This window comes from Chenopodium album, chromosome 10, assembly GCF_948465745.1.
Source record: "Chenopodium album chromosome 10, dcCheAlbu1.1, whole genome shotgun sequence".
Taxonomy (NCBI): Eukaryota; Viridiplantae; Streptophyta; class Magnoliopsida; order Caryophyllales; family Amaranthaceae; genus Chenopodium; species Chenopodium album.
In genome coordinates, this window is record NC_137843.1 from 50,996,261 (window position 1) to 51,009,163 (window position 12,903).

Below are 12,903 nucleotides of genomic sequence, written 5' to 3' on the forward strand. Positions count from 1 at the left end.
GTGATAACAAAAGTGGATTCTGGTTAAACAGAGTGGGTTGGCCTTCTACTGTTTTCCAAAGATGCCTTAATCGTATTCTTTTCTCGAGCATCATTTTGATGAGTATGGTGTAAGCATTTGTTTGTGACAATTCTTTTTGTTATTAATTTCGCGGTATTTATCCCAGTGGCAACAATTGAAATTCTGTACTTGTTTCGGCTACAAGACCCAGTTTCTGGACTAAAGTTATATTCTTTTTAGTGATTAAATTCAGTCGGAGACATGTAACATATATTCCAAAACCAAAAATTTTACCTCTCTTTCAACATAAACTATAATAAATGTCAACTTCAGAAATGAAGGCATCTGATACCAGGTTGGAGAAGGGGAATCTACAATGATCATCAACTTATCATCTCTATATATTCCTCCTTCAAGCTTATCATTCACGAAGAATTACAGATTTCCAAACTTAGCTTCCACCTGCTTCCTGAAATGGGGATTCGTATTTCCCGTGGCATACCACCAGCAGTCGTCGAAATTCATTCTACAGACCAATGGAGTTCACATTTGGAATCCTTGAAGAATTCTGACAAACTGGTGAGTTCTGTTTGCTGTTAATTCTTGTTTCTATCAGTATCTGTGTAATAAGTTCCAATTCGTGTTTCATTTTGGGAGCTGCAGATGGTTGTAGACTTCTCAGCTTCTTGGTGTGGACCATGCCAATACATGGAACCGATTGTCAAAGATCTCTCAACAAAGTACAGAGATGTTGAGTTTGTCAAAATCGATGTGGATGAGCTATCGGTATAGACAACCATATTGCTAAATTGATGCTCTTTGTTTCGAATCATTCTTTCATCTGTATTGCTCGAAAACTGATTTTATATCCCCTTTTTTACAGGATGTTGCCAGTGAATTTGGGGTTGATGCAATGCCAACCTTCGTATTTTTTAGGAAGGGGAAAGAGGTTGACAGGCTTATTGGTGCTAATAAGGGTGAACTTAAGCAGAGAATCTCAAAACACCGAAATTGACACAAAAATTCTTTCAAATTTGTAAGAACTGTAATCATTATGTACCTTTACTAACTTGCTCACTGCATGAGTGTTCTGCAGGAGAAGTTTACTTTTCTTTTCCTTTCTTTTCTTCAAAAGACTTATAAATTCTGGGTTGATTTTAAATTAAAATCAGTAACGAATGTTGATCGATCTTAAAGCTTGATATAATGATATTGTTGAAGTATCATTGATTTGTCTAGTCTAGAATCTCTAGATACTAAATCGATGGATAAGCATTCTGTAAACTTGTTTCATTTGGATGCCTAAACATAATTGTTATATTTCCAACTACAGTAATTGTGAAGTATATAATCAGAATTCCTCTCCAGAGTGCAATATTATCTAACATCCAAAGTAGCCCTATAATATTATCTTATATTCTAAGTGTCTACAGCTCTGATATTTTAGTACTAAAATATATCACATCTTTGTTCTGAACTCTTACATACATGGAGTTTTATTATGCTTCTTGTTAAGTGCAAGTGTAAGTATGGTTTGTCGGTACTACTTTGTCCCATATTAAAAAAAAAAAGTATAGGGCTTTCAGTTTATTTTCCAAGCGGACTACTGTTGTTATTGTCAAGTTGTTTAGAATGAAATTTTATTTTAGGCTTTTGTAATGGGCTTCTCTCCTTTGTTTCTCCCCCATCCAACTCTTGGGATGGATTCCATGATTTTATTTATTCCATGAACATAGAAGAGTGAGTTGCACAATGGTCGATGACAACCAACTTCATATTTCGAGAACTTTCTATTATCTCCGACTAGGTTTTTATTTTATTTTTTTAACTTTTTGGTAAACACTTTTTTTTTTTTTTTTTTTTTTTGACGGGAAGCTAGCAAATTTTATTAACTCATGCTTTGAGCATCAGAAATTACAGCAGGCATTATACTCTCAGAGAGCTCTTCTAACCACACACTCATTACATCAAAATCTTTGCTTAAATGAGCAAGATTGTGAGCCACCCTATTCCCCTCCCTCCCAACATGAGTAAAAGAAATAAAGGAGCAAAATTTAGCAAGACATAAGATGTCTTTTACAATCAGACCAAAGGGAGAATTCTCAAAAATATTGTTCTTCAAATGATGGTGTAATTTCAGTCACCAACATCCCCATCATAACTCCCTTGTACATTCCAAACCGTTGCAGCCATGACATCCCCAACCGAATCCCGCACAACCCCTCCCAACCCAGTAGTTCCCTCTTTGAAGCACGCAACATCAGTATTTAGCTTGTAAAAACCAACATCAGGGGCAGACCATTTGTGTCTCACAGCTTGGTTGTTACTCACTTGAGAAGGCAGAACAACATTAGCCTTTTCGAACTCCCCTACTAACCGCAAAGCTTTATGGATCACATCCTCAACTGAGATCTCTTTTTTCTCAAACACCCAGGCATTCCTCTTAAGCCACACTCCCCATAAGATACACCACCAAATATTCCACCATTCCTTGTTCTTATTCTTAGACAAAAGAAAAGAACAAAAATCTCTTAAAGATAAAAGCTTACCTCTGTCAACAACAAGTCGAAGAGGTGACGCATACCATATAGCACTCGCAGAAGGACATAAAAAGAACATATGCATCAAAGTTTCAGAAGCATCCCCATAGACCTGACAAATATCCTCCCTGCAAATACCCCTTTTAACCAAACCATTCTTGACAGGCACCCCATTGTGAAGAGCACGCCAGCCAAATATCTTTATTTTTGGAGGAGCTTTGGCATTCCACAAGTTCTTCCAGACATCAGAACACAGGGATGCAGAAGCAGAAGGGCTTGCATTTCTTTTATTCTTCAACATAGCATGGTAAGCACTCCTAACTGTGAACTCTCCCTTTTTTGAAAATTGCTAGATCCAGTAGTCATCATCCGCAAACTGAGCAAGAGGAATGTTCATGATTTCCTTGATTTCCCACTCCACAAAATGGCGATTTAGCATATTATGATTCCAGACACCCTCTTGAAACAGCTCCATTACTTTTCCTAGGAGCATCATCATCAATTTGCTGCCTAGGGAGAACTTTGAAATCCGGTAAATTAGGCACCCAAGGGTCGTGCCATATCTCAATGGAGTGTCCATTCCCAACCATCTTTCTTGCACCCAGCTTGATAACATCTCTAGCGGACATAATTGAACGCCAAGTGAAGCTAGCATTGGACATCACTTTGGCTTCCATAACATCAGAGTTAGGAAAATATTTTTGCTTCAATGTTTTAGCCATCAGTGACTTAGGTTGATTCATGAGCCGCCAGACTTGTTTGGCCAGCATAGCCTTGTTGAAAGTTTGCAAGTCATGCATACCCAACCCTCCCTCGCCTTTAGAAGATAAAGTACGATCCCAGGCCACCCACGCAATTTTATGCTCCTCCTTCCTTTGGCCCCAAAAGAACTTCCGACACATTCTCCTAATCTCATTCAAAATACTCACTGGAATATTGAAACATTGCATAACATAGGTAGGAATAGCTTGTGCAACGGATTTAATGAGAATTTCCCGACCCGCTTGAGACAAGTAACCCTCCTTCCACCCTTTTAACTTTTCCAAACCCGATCTTGAATAATAGAAAAAATCCTTTTCTTAGAGCTGCCAAGGTAAGTTAGAAGCCCAAGGTATTTGTCATGTCCTTCCACGGCCTTATATGATAACTTCATCTGAAGCAAAGTTTGTGGACCTGGTTCAACATTTCGGCTGAAGGAAACCTCCGATTTTTCCATATTCAATTTCTGGCCCGAAGCCGTTTCATAGGATGCAAGGATATCAAGAACATTGTCCACCTCCTCATCATTAGCTCTAACAAACAAAAGGCTATCATCTGCAAAAAATAAGTGAGAAATCGGCTCCACTTTTTTACCAATCTTCACTCCATGAATTAATTTCCATTGCTCAGCATCTCTAAGAAGAGTGGATAAGCCCTCGGCGTAAATTACAAAAAGGAACGGAGACAAAGGATCTCCTTGCCGAAGACCTCTAGAAGGAAGGAAACCTTTAGACGGTTGGCCGTTAACAAGAATGGAGAAAGACGCCGAGGTAAAAAACTTCATCACATTTTCAACATTTGCAATCTGAAAGCCCAATTTTTTCATCATTCGATCAAGAAAAGACCATTCAACACGATCATAGGCTTTACTCATATCCAATTTTAGTCCCATATACCCTGCTTTTCCAGTCTTCTTTTTTCTCATGTAATGGAAGCATTCATAGCCACAAGAATATTATCAGAAATTAATCTTCCCGGAACAAAACCACTCTGAGATATCATTCATGAATCTCAAGGTAAACTCTTTATTTTTAAGATATACAAAGTATATTTTTACAATTTCTATCACAACGAATTTTGGAGAGCTGTAGATATATATTTGTTTCTGTGTCTGATTGTATCCCTTTTTTTAGCACCAAAGTTTGATAACATCATTATAAGGTATTGTTTGATTAATAGTACTTGTTTTGGTAAACACAATGTGGACCTAAGAAGATCCTTAGTCCATTGGGCTAAAGAGGGGGCTCGGTCCAATTGACTTTGGATTGAGGGTTTCTTGCATAGCAAACCATGTTAACTGGCCTCGGGGGTTGGCTAAGGACCCCTCTGATGCTTAAGTGAGTCCTTTACTACAAAGAAATGGTATTAAATGCTATGCAAGAGAGTTAGTGTTTGAGGCTTAATATTAGATACTTAATTATGGTAGAATTTAGACTATTTATATTCATAGAATAGTAAATAAGATGAGGCCCCCAAGACACGTGTAAAACCTTGAGCGCGTGGGCTCTGTTGATGGACTTAATTAAGGCCTTTGGATTGATGCTTGCATTAACACTTAAGCATATTGCGCTTGGTGGCCCAATTGAGAAATAAGGCCCAAATTGGATACCATTTTGGTATCCAAACAGTACCCACCCACCGATTCATCGGATGCCATTATGTAGTATATACGCGGTTCTCTAGCAATTAGCACATAAATTAGCTAAATTATTAGGATTTCAATTATGTATACCACTAGTTTGGAATTGCACCTAAATTCATATTATTGGATGAAATTTCAAAAATAAGTTGTGATTTTAATGTCTTTTATTTTAGCTAGATGGGAGATTAACATGAATTCAAAATACTTATGTTTGATTTCCTCCAAATTCTTCAAATTTTGGCAGATCTTAATTTAATTTTTCTAATATTCGCAATTTAAAGTTTAAAATATTTGTTATGTCGCTTATGATAATGATGATGATATTAACACAAACTATTGGGTGAGACAGTCCGCCTACTGCACCCAATAGTTCGTGCGGCAACCCTTTCCCCTTCAAATGCATTACCCATTCATTTCAATTATCTAAGAAAATTGGGATTTTAGGGCTCACAATTCACAAAACAAAGATCATTATGCTTGATTCAGGCAATCGAATCGAAGATTGAATCGAAAAACCCTCAAAACGAAGATGACGAAGTGCGATTTGCGATGGAAGGTGGACGAAGATGACGATCGACGATTTGCGATTTCAGTTCGCTTGGGCTGCGATTTCAGTTTTCTTAAGCTGCGATTTCAGGTGGTGCGATTTCAGTTCGCTTGGGTTCGACTGGTGTTGCGGTGGCAACAACGATTGGGTGCGATTTCAAAATGCATTACCCACAATAAAGGGACAACGATAGGCAACAACGATTAACCTGTGAAGGTTACACCCTATTCATAATCCATGAGATTACTAACTCTGTATGGTTCGGAACCACGAAAGAAGGATCGGGGATGATGGTACGTAGTGAGTCATGGAGTCACATTTGCCCGTATTGGCCTCTACTCGATTCTTATTGTGAAAAGTATTCCTGCAATCTCAAAATGCATACAAACAAAGATTTAATTTGCTCTAAACTAGATTAGGCTAAATTGGTTGAATATTAATACGACATATAATTCTAAAATATCGTGATCAGTTCAATTAACAACAAGATTGAAAAGAAACCTAAACCGGTCTTCCAAATTATCTTATTAAGCGTTATATTCAATTACATATTCCCTTTAAACATGCAATATGGTGATCATATATATAATAAAATCAACATTAACATTGAAAGCAATTTAACCATAATAGCGTTAGTCAAATCAAAGCATAATAATAAACCTAATCATGATACTAGCAACAAGAATAATAAAACAATTAATTAAGTGAATTAATTACTCACGTTTCGCGTTTCTTTGATTTACTACATCATGAATAAATTGTTAGTAAATTCAATAAAAATATAAAATCAAATTGAATTCAAACTAAATAAAAGAGTAGAGTTGATTTAGTCCAAACCCTCAGTCAATTCTACCTTTCACGCCTTGGTTTAAGTATGGAACTTCGGGTGTTGTATGGACTCCCGGGAGTGCTTAAGGAAGGAATGATGTAATTAGAAAAATATGTTTAAGGCTTAGAATATTAGAGAGAGAGAGAGAAGAGAATGTGTGTTGTTGCATAAGAGAGAAAGAGAGAATGATTTGGTGTATAAGAGAGAAAGAGAGAATTGTCTGGTGCCCGGAAGCTAATGAAATTAGCCTCGTATTTATAGAGAAAATAAGAGGGGGAAGCAAGGAACCCTATAAAATTAAGAGCGCCGCGGAGAAACCCTAAAACATTGCCGCGTCACGGCAAAAATGCTGTTATACGGAGCAATTTTCCATAACTTTGCAGAAATTGCCGTGTCGCGGCATTTTTGTCGTGACACGACATTTCTGTTTTTCAAATTTCTGTCCAGATTCAATTTTATATTTTACTTAATCATTAAGCACATGAAAATTAGGCGTCGTTTCAGCTATTCCGGACTTATTTCAAGCCTAGGGTTTTAATATTTATTAATCGGGCTTAGTTAATAAATAACACGAAATGAATTAAAAAGGGTTTGGGCTGAAATGATGGTTGGACTATGCTTGACTACATGTTTGAACTGATTTGTGGAGTGAATATATTTGACTAAATATGGGTTTTAAGCACTCCTTAGATTAAATACTCGACCTGACCAATAATGGCGGTGAAAGGTTGTAATCCCCCATATTTTCAACCTAATTAAAGCATATTTATTTATTATTTATACAAATACTTTTATTTTAATTTTATAGTATGAATTATTTTGATGTAAAAGTAATAATATTTTCATTATTAGTAAGCTAAATTTTTTAAGTTTTAGTCTAAATTATAATCCTCTTTTAGTTAGTAGCCCAATATTTAATTTCTACTCAAGCCCAAATTACACAATTCCTACTCCTAATAAAATTAGGGAACTAAAACCCAAATAAAAAAAACCCTCACACTCTTTCCTTCTCACGTAAAAAATAAAAGGGATTTCACTCTCTTCCTCTTCTTCTCCTCTTTCACGATTTTCACAGAGAAAAAATAAAATAAAATTCGAACTGTTGCACCACCGTTGACCGCCACAGACCACCGCCCACCGCCGCGCCACTGCCCAGCCACCCATGCAGTTCGCATCTCTTCTTCCTCCCTTTTCTTTACTTCTTTTTATTTTATTATATTGATTTAAAGTTTCAATCTTTGTTTAATTTTGATTCTAAATTATTATTATTATGGGTTGAATTATGCATGGGTTATAAAAGATTATAAATTTAGGAATTTTAATATGTTTTATTTACAATACAAAATTTCAGATTTGTTTAATTGAGAAAATAAGGGTTTAAGTATTGATTTTTCATGTTTTAGGGCTTAAAAACGTGCTAATCAAGTTACCTAATCATACTACGTTTAGATTACGTTAAAGTATAATTATTTTGATTATGTATAAAATTTCAGATTATTAAAGTTTCAATTTTTATGCACAAGTTGTGTTAATTTCATATTTTTATGCTTCTAATCTTATAAAATAATGTTTGTGGGTATTTCATGATTAAAAAACCTTGAAATTTAAATTCTAATCTCAAGAATAAATTTTTAGATTTTATACTTTTTATTTTGAAGTCTCTAATTGCATTGAATTGGTATATTTTTGGTGTTTTAACATACTAATCTACTATATAATGATTACTTCAAGTAATTATGTTTATGGGGTTATTTTATATACTTAAACCAAATTTTCAGATTATTCACTTACTTTAAAAGTTGCTGGAATTTTATGTTATAAGCTATGTTTTTATGATTTTAGCACATAAACTTATAGTGAACTAATGAATTATTAATTTTGACTATTGGGAGTAATTTAAAAGCATTATTTTGATGGTTTAAGAGGTTTTAAAGTAGTTTGGTATTGCTGTAAATTTATTTGCCTGGGTGTTGATTTAATTCTTGTTGTTTGGTTTAGGAGAGGACTTTGTAGAAGGCGACTTCTAGTTCCTAAAGTGGCCAATCGAATCGTTTATACAAGGTACGTACGAGTTACGAAACCTTGCCTTTAGATGCATGTTTAGGGATATATCGAGAACTTAGTATCATGTATAGAGAAGATTGGGTTAAATGGTTTGGTTATACATTGTGATTTCCGTATATTGTGCACTATTCTACATTGCAAGTATTATTTATGCTTTAATTATGCAAGATGCGCTTAGAGGCAAAGGTATGTGATTTAGTGAAATGATTCATTTATTACTCGTTCATGATCGTGGAGATAGAATGAGTAAAGGAAGAATTTAAGTCTTATAAGACGAGGTTAAGATTGTGGGGTGCTTTATGCACTCAAGGTGTTTATACACCGAGGTAGTTAAAGGAATAAATAATAAATGTTGCTTGTCACTAATAAATCAAGAATTGAAATTGGAAACTTGCTTTACTTGACTGAATTGATATTGGTTTGATTATATTATTTTGCATATGAGTCATCACCAAGTCTAAACATGTAAATCACGTAAAGTGCAAGATGGATGAGCAATTGTAGGGAATATTTCAAGCCATTAACCCCAAGCTTGAACCCCACTGTGATCATACACTTAAGCATGGTGGCGTCCAAAGGGAAGGAAGCTAGAGCAAAAGAGTCGCCAACAAGTTTTAGGAACTTGTAAACCGTTCACAAGGTGAAGATTACACCCCTTAACGATCCATGAGACCGTCAACTCCAAAAGGTCTTGAACCAAATAGGGTTCGGGGATGAAGGTACAAATCCAACCTAAAAGAGATTGAAACTGCCCTAAATAGGCCTCTACTTTATTCTTCTCGTATTCATGTGCGCTTTCTGACTAACATGCAATCAACAGATTAACACTAAACCTGTTTATCTATGTTGGTTGAATTTAATGCACAAGAAAACTATTATTGGCGATCACTTTAATTATAATCATATTAGCCCTAAACAAGATTATTAATTATCTTATTAAGCGTGATTACAAGTACAAATTCCCTTTAAACCTGCATAAAAGGCGTGATCAAGCAATAACAATAAATAAGCATCAAGTAACATGGTAATCATAAATCATAATTATAATCATGTTAATAATAAAGCTTAAATATAATAGCAAGATCCTAGGCATGATACTAACAAGATTAATAACAAACCCTAGCATGTCACTAAGCAATAAAGATCAAAGCTTTAAACCTAACATGATACTAACATGATATTGATATGATATTAGAAAGCATAGGAAGCACCCCAAACATGATACTAGAAAGCAATAAAGACATCCTAACATGACACTAGGAATTAAACAAATTTAAATATGCTTTGTACAAGAATAGAGCAATAAGATTACATACTTTGATGCCTCGTATCTCTTTATAATAACAAAATACACGCGTTAGTAACTTCAAGGAAAATAATACAATCAAAACAATTAAATAAAGATTAAAAGATTAGGGACCAAACCCTCAGAAATTATAACCTTTCACGTCTAGGGAGAAAGCAACTTCGAACTTGGCTAGGTGTGTCTAGAGCTTGTGAATGCGGAATTTTGTAAGAGGGAAGGTTTAGAAAAAGAATAGAGAGAGAAAGCTTCTAGCTTTTTGAGACAGAAAGAGAGAGATTGTTGTAGATTGTAGATGAATAAAAACGGAGGTTTAGGACCCTATTTATAAGAAAACAGTCCAGAAATAGGTAGAATTTGATAAGGAATAAAATTCCACGCTGTCGCGTGGCGACAGGCCTGTCGTCTGGCGACAGCTTGGACTTCTACGCGCTTTCAACACGGAGTCCACATATGAATCAAAATTGATTTGTAAAGTCCGTATGAAAACTGAAATCGTATCTTTCATAAAACAATATTTTATTCCAAATAAAACTTATCAAAATATAATTATTAATTCTAATCTTATTAGGATTAAAGAGAACCTTCTAGAGAATTATAGAAGATTATAATCAATTCTAATAACTTTAGGAATAATAATTAACATTGGGCCTTCCCCTAGATCATTGGGCCGCATGTAAAGATCAAATCGGCCCAGTTTAGTGTTTTGGCCATAACTTCCTCATTATTCATCGGAATTGGGCTTATAATATATCGTTGGAAGTTCTTTGCAAGCCCCATCCAACTACACTATTATTGGACCCTTGTCGTGGACCAAACTAAACTGGATTGGCTGTTTTCATAAAATAGAGTTGTTTTTGAAAACAGAAAGAAAGAATTTAATAAAAACCAACCGAAACACTTGAATTTTCACACTTTCACCTTGTTCGACAATCATTCGACGCAAAAGGTATTCATCACTGGGTTTGGTTTTGGGGAGACACATTTAGGTGTCTACAACAATGAAACTCTGGATTTGTGCACATCTGAAGTAATGACAATCAGGGGTTGGGGTACACGGGGTATTAGCCGTGCACTTTTCTAGAGGTCGTCTGATCTACGAGTCTCTTATTTCAAATACTTTTCAAAAACTAGGAGTTAGATAAGATCTCATACTAGCTACAGTCACGGAGTCGCGCCCGTGGTCGTTGGATATTTTATTGATGTTTCTGAAAGGAGGCATGAGGTTTTTCTTGTATTGATGTTCCAAATGGAGCATGGGATGGATAACCTTATCTATTGCTTAATCCAATGAATAAAATGAAATTATTTAACTACTGTTAACTAGTGGAGTCTTGGTAAAACTGACAGTTGAGTCGTGTGTTGAGTCTATAATTTAATTGTGTGCGATGATTGAATGTCAGTAGCATGCTAGGGACTTCTTATTATATTTCGCAGCTTGTATGTATTCAGCTTTGTTGATTGCATGCTTTGTGTGTCTTTCTTTGGTCATGGCCTTCGCCTTTCAATGACCCTGTGATGATCTAATTTTTACACTTGTAATATTAGGGAGCAGATTAACCATAAGTTCTTACACATGCAACATTCACATCTAGGTGGTGGGATCTTGAGTGGAGTGTTGGTTGCTTTTCTCAATTTATTTTTCTATTTAATTTTGAAGTTATTTAAACTCGATTTCATTTTTTTTATACTACTTCTACTGGGTTGAGTTTTGAATAAGGGCCTTAACGGTTCCAAGTTGTAAGAGTTAGTTTGGTTTTGTTTGTTGGTTTTGAAACTTATTTATAACTGATTTAGTTTTTCCGCTGCTAATTTCTGATATAGCCTTAACGCTTGAACACGTGGCGGTAACACGTCAGTAATTTTCTTGGATATTGTTCAGGGTACTCACAGGTTTAAAGAGAGAATTATTGGGGTGTCACAAAGGTTGTTCATCATCGGGTTTGGTTTTGGGGAGACATTTTTACTTTTTAGGTGTCTACTGAAGCCCCCACTTTGACCGAGTTTGTAGAAACATCATTTTTGAAAACGATAGTCAAAGTAGTCTATTGGGACAGAGAACGATTTAAGACGTTCTACGATCCTAAACTACTCTGTATACGCCGATACTTGCAGAAAAGCGTTAGTTCCACAGATAAAGAATGAAGAGATAGAGCGGGTATCTGACACCAATACATGGAAAAAAACACGTTTTGGTAGTGTTCTACTTCTCGAGAAATCCACCGGATGAATACTGTTATGATATTTTTCCATGCCTCAGGAATGCTGTTAGATGATATTTTTTCACGCCTCGGGAAAGCTGTTAGATGATTTTTTTCCACGCCTCGGGAATTGTGTTAGATGATAATTTTCCACGCCTCGAGAATTTGGTTAGAAGATGTTTTTCCGCGCCTTGGAAATACTGTTAGATGATGTTTTTCCATACCTCGGGAATGCTGTTAGATGATGTTTTTCCACGCCTTAGGAATGTTGTTAGATGATGTTTTTCCACACCTTGGAAATGTTGTTGTTAGTTGAAATTTTTCTACGCCTCAGGAATGTTGTTAGATGATATTTTTCCACGCCTCGGGAATGCTGTTAGATGATAATTTTCCATTCCTCGGGAATGCTGTTAGATGATATTTTTCCACACCTTGGGAATGTTGTTAATTGAAATTTTTCCACACCTCGGGAATTCTGTTAGATGATATTTTTCCACGCCTTAGGAATGTTGTTAGATGATATTTTTCCACGCCTCGGGAATGATGTTAGTTGAAATTTTCCCACGCCGTTAGATGATATCTTCCCACACCTCGGGTATGCTGTTAGATGATATTTTTCCACGCCCCGAGAACAAAATCGTCGCCTTCTACGCCTCGGGTATGCTGTTAGATGATATTTTTCCATGCCCCGAGAACAAAATCGCCGACTTCTACGCCTCGAGAACTATGCAACGATCGACAATTTTTCACGCCTCGGGAAAAGCTTGTTTGATAATGAGATAGTTTCCTCGCCTCAGGAACTCTATCGTAATTTCTTCCCACGCCTTAAGTAGCTCACAAGTGAAATTCCATACTCCGGGAATAACGCTAAGTGTCCTCGCCTTGGGACGAAATCTCCGAATTTTACGCCTCGAGAAGTGTGCAACGACCGACAATTTTCCACGCCTGGAGAAAAGCTTGTTTGATAATGAGAAATTATAAGTCTCTGTGTCTCGAGAATCTTGCAACGTGAATTGTC

The 12,903-nt window shown here is 35.9% G+C and overlaps 2 protein-coding genes across 2 annotated transcripts; one reads left to right on the plus strand and one right to left on the minus strand.

Annotated features, from left to right (window-relative positions):
* The first annotated feature begins 329 nt into the window (after positions 1–329).
* On the plus strand, positions 330–1,171 carry LOC145564057 (thioredoxin H2-like). Its single transcript, XM_081624411.1, has 3 exons — positions 330–579; positions 664–786; positions 884–1,171. Exons 1-3 carry the CDS (start codon positions 475–477, stop codon positions 1,013–1,015), a joined length of 360 nt encoding a protein of 119 aa, XP_081480537.1. The 5' UTR covers positions 330–474; the 3' UTR covers positions 1,016–1,171.
* A 1,809-nt stretch (positions 1,172–2,980) lies between these two features.
* Positions 2,981–4,224, minus strand: LOC145565347 (uncharacterized). The gene is made up of 2 exons (XM_081625384.1): positions 3,714–4,224; positions 2,981–3,468 (listed from the first exon to the last, which is right to left on the minus strand). The coding sequence occupies exons 1-2, from the start codon at positions 4,222–4,224 to the stop codon at positions 2,981–2,983; spliced, it is 999 nt and encodes a 332-aa protein (XP_081481510.1).
* Between the last annotated feature and the right edge of the window lie 8,679 nt (positions 4,225–12,903).

What these genes read in the sequence shown, in the direction of transcription:
- LOC145564057 (XM_081624411.1), top strand. Translation starts at nt 475, where the DNA reads ATGGGGATTCGTATTTCCCGTGGCATACCACCAGCAGTCGTCGAAATT. An exon ending in TGAAGAATTCTGACAAACTG is followed by an intron (nt 580 to 663) that starts GTGAGTTCTGTT and finishes TGGGAGCTGCAG; the next exon opens with ATGGTTGTAGACTTCTCAGC. An exon ending in TCGATGTGGATGAGCTATCG is followed by an intron (nt 787 to 883) that starts GTATAGACAACC and finishes CCTTTTTTACAG; the next exon opens with GATGTTGCCAGTGAATTTGG.
- LOC145565347 (XM_081625384.1), bottom strand. Translation starts at nt 4,224, where the DNA reads ATGAGAAAAAAGAAGACTGGAAAAGCAGGGTATATGGGACTAAAATTG. An exon ending in CAGCCGAAATGTTGAACCAG is followed by an intron (nt 3,469 to 3,713) that starts GTCCACAAACTT and finishes TCAATATTCCAG; the next exon opens with TGAGTATTTTGAATGAGATT.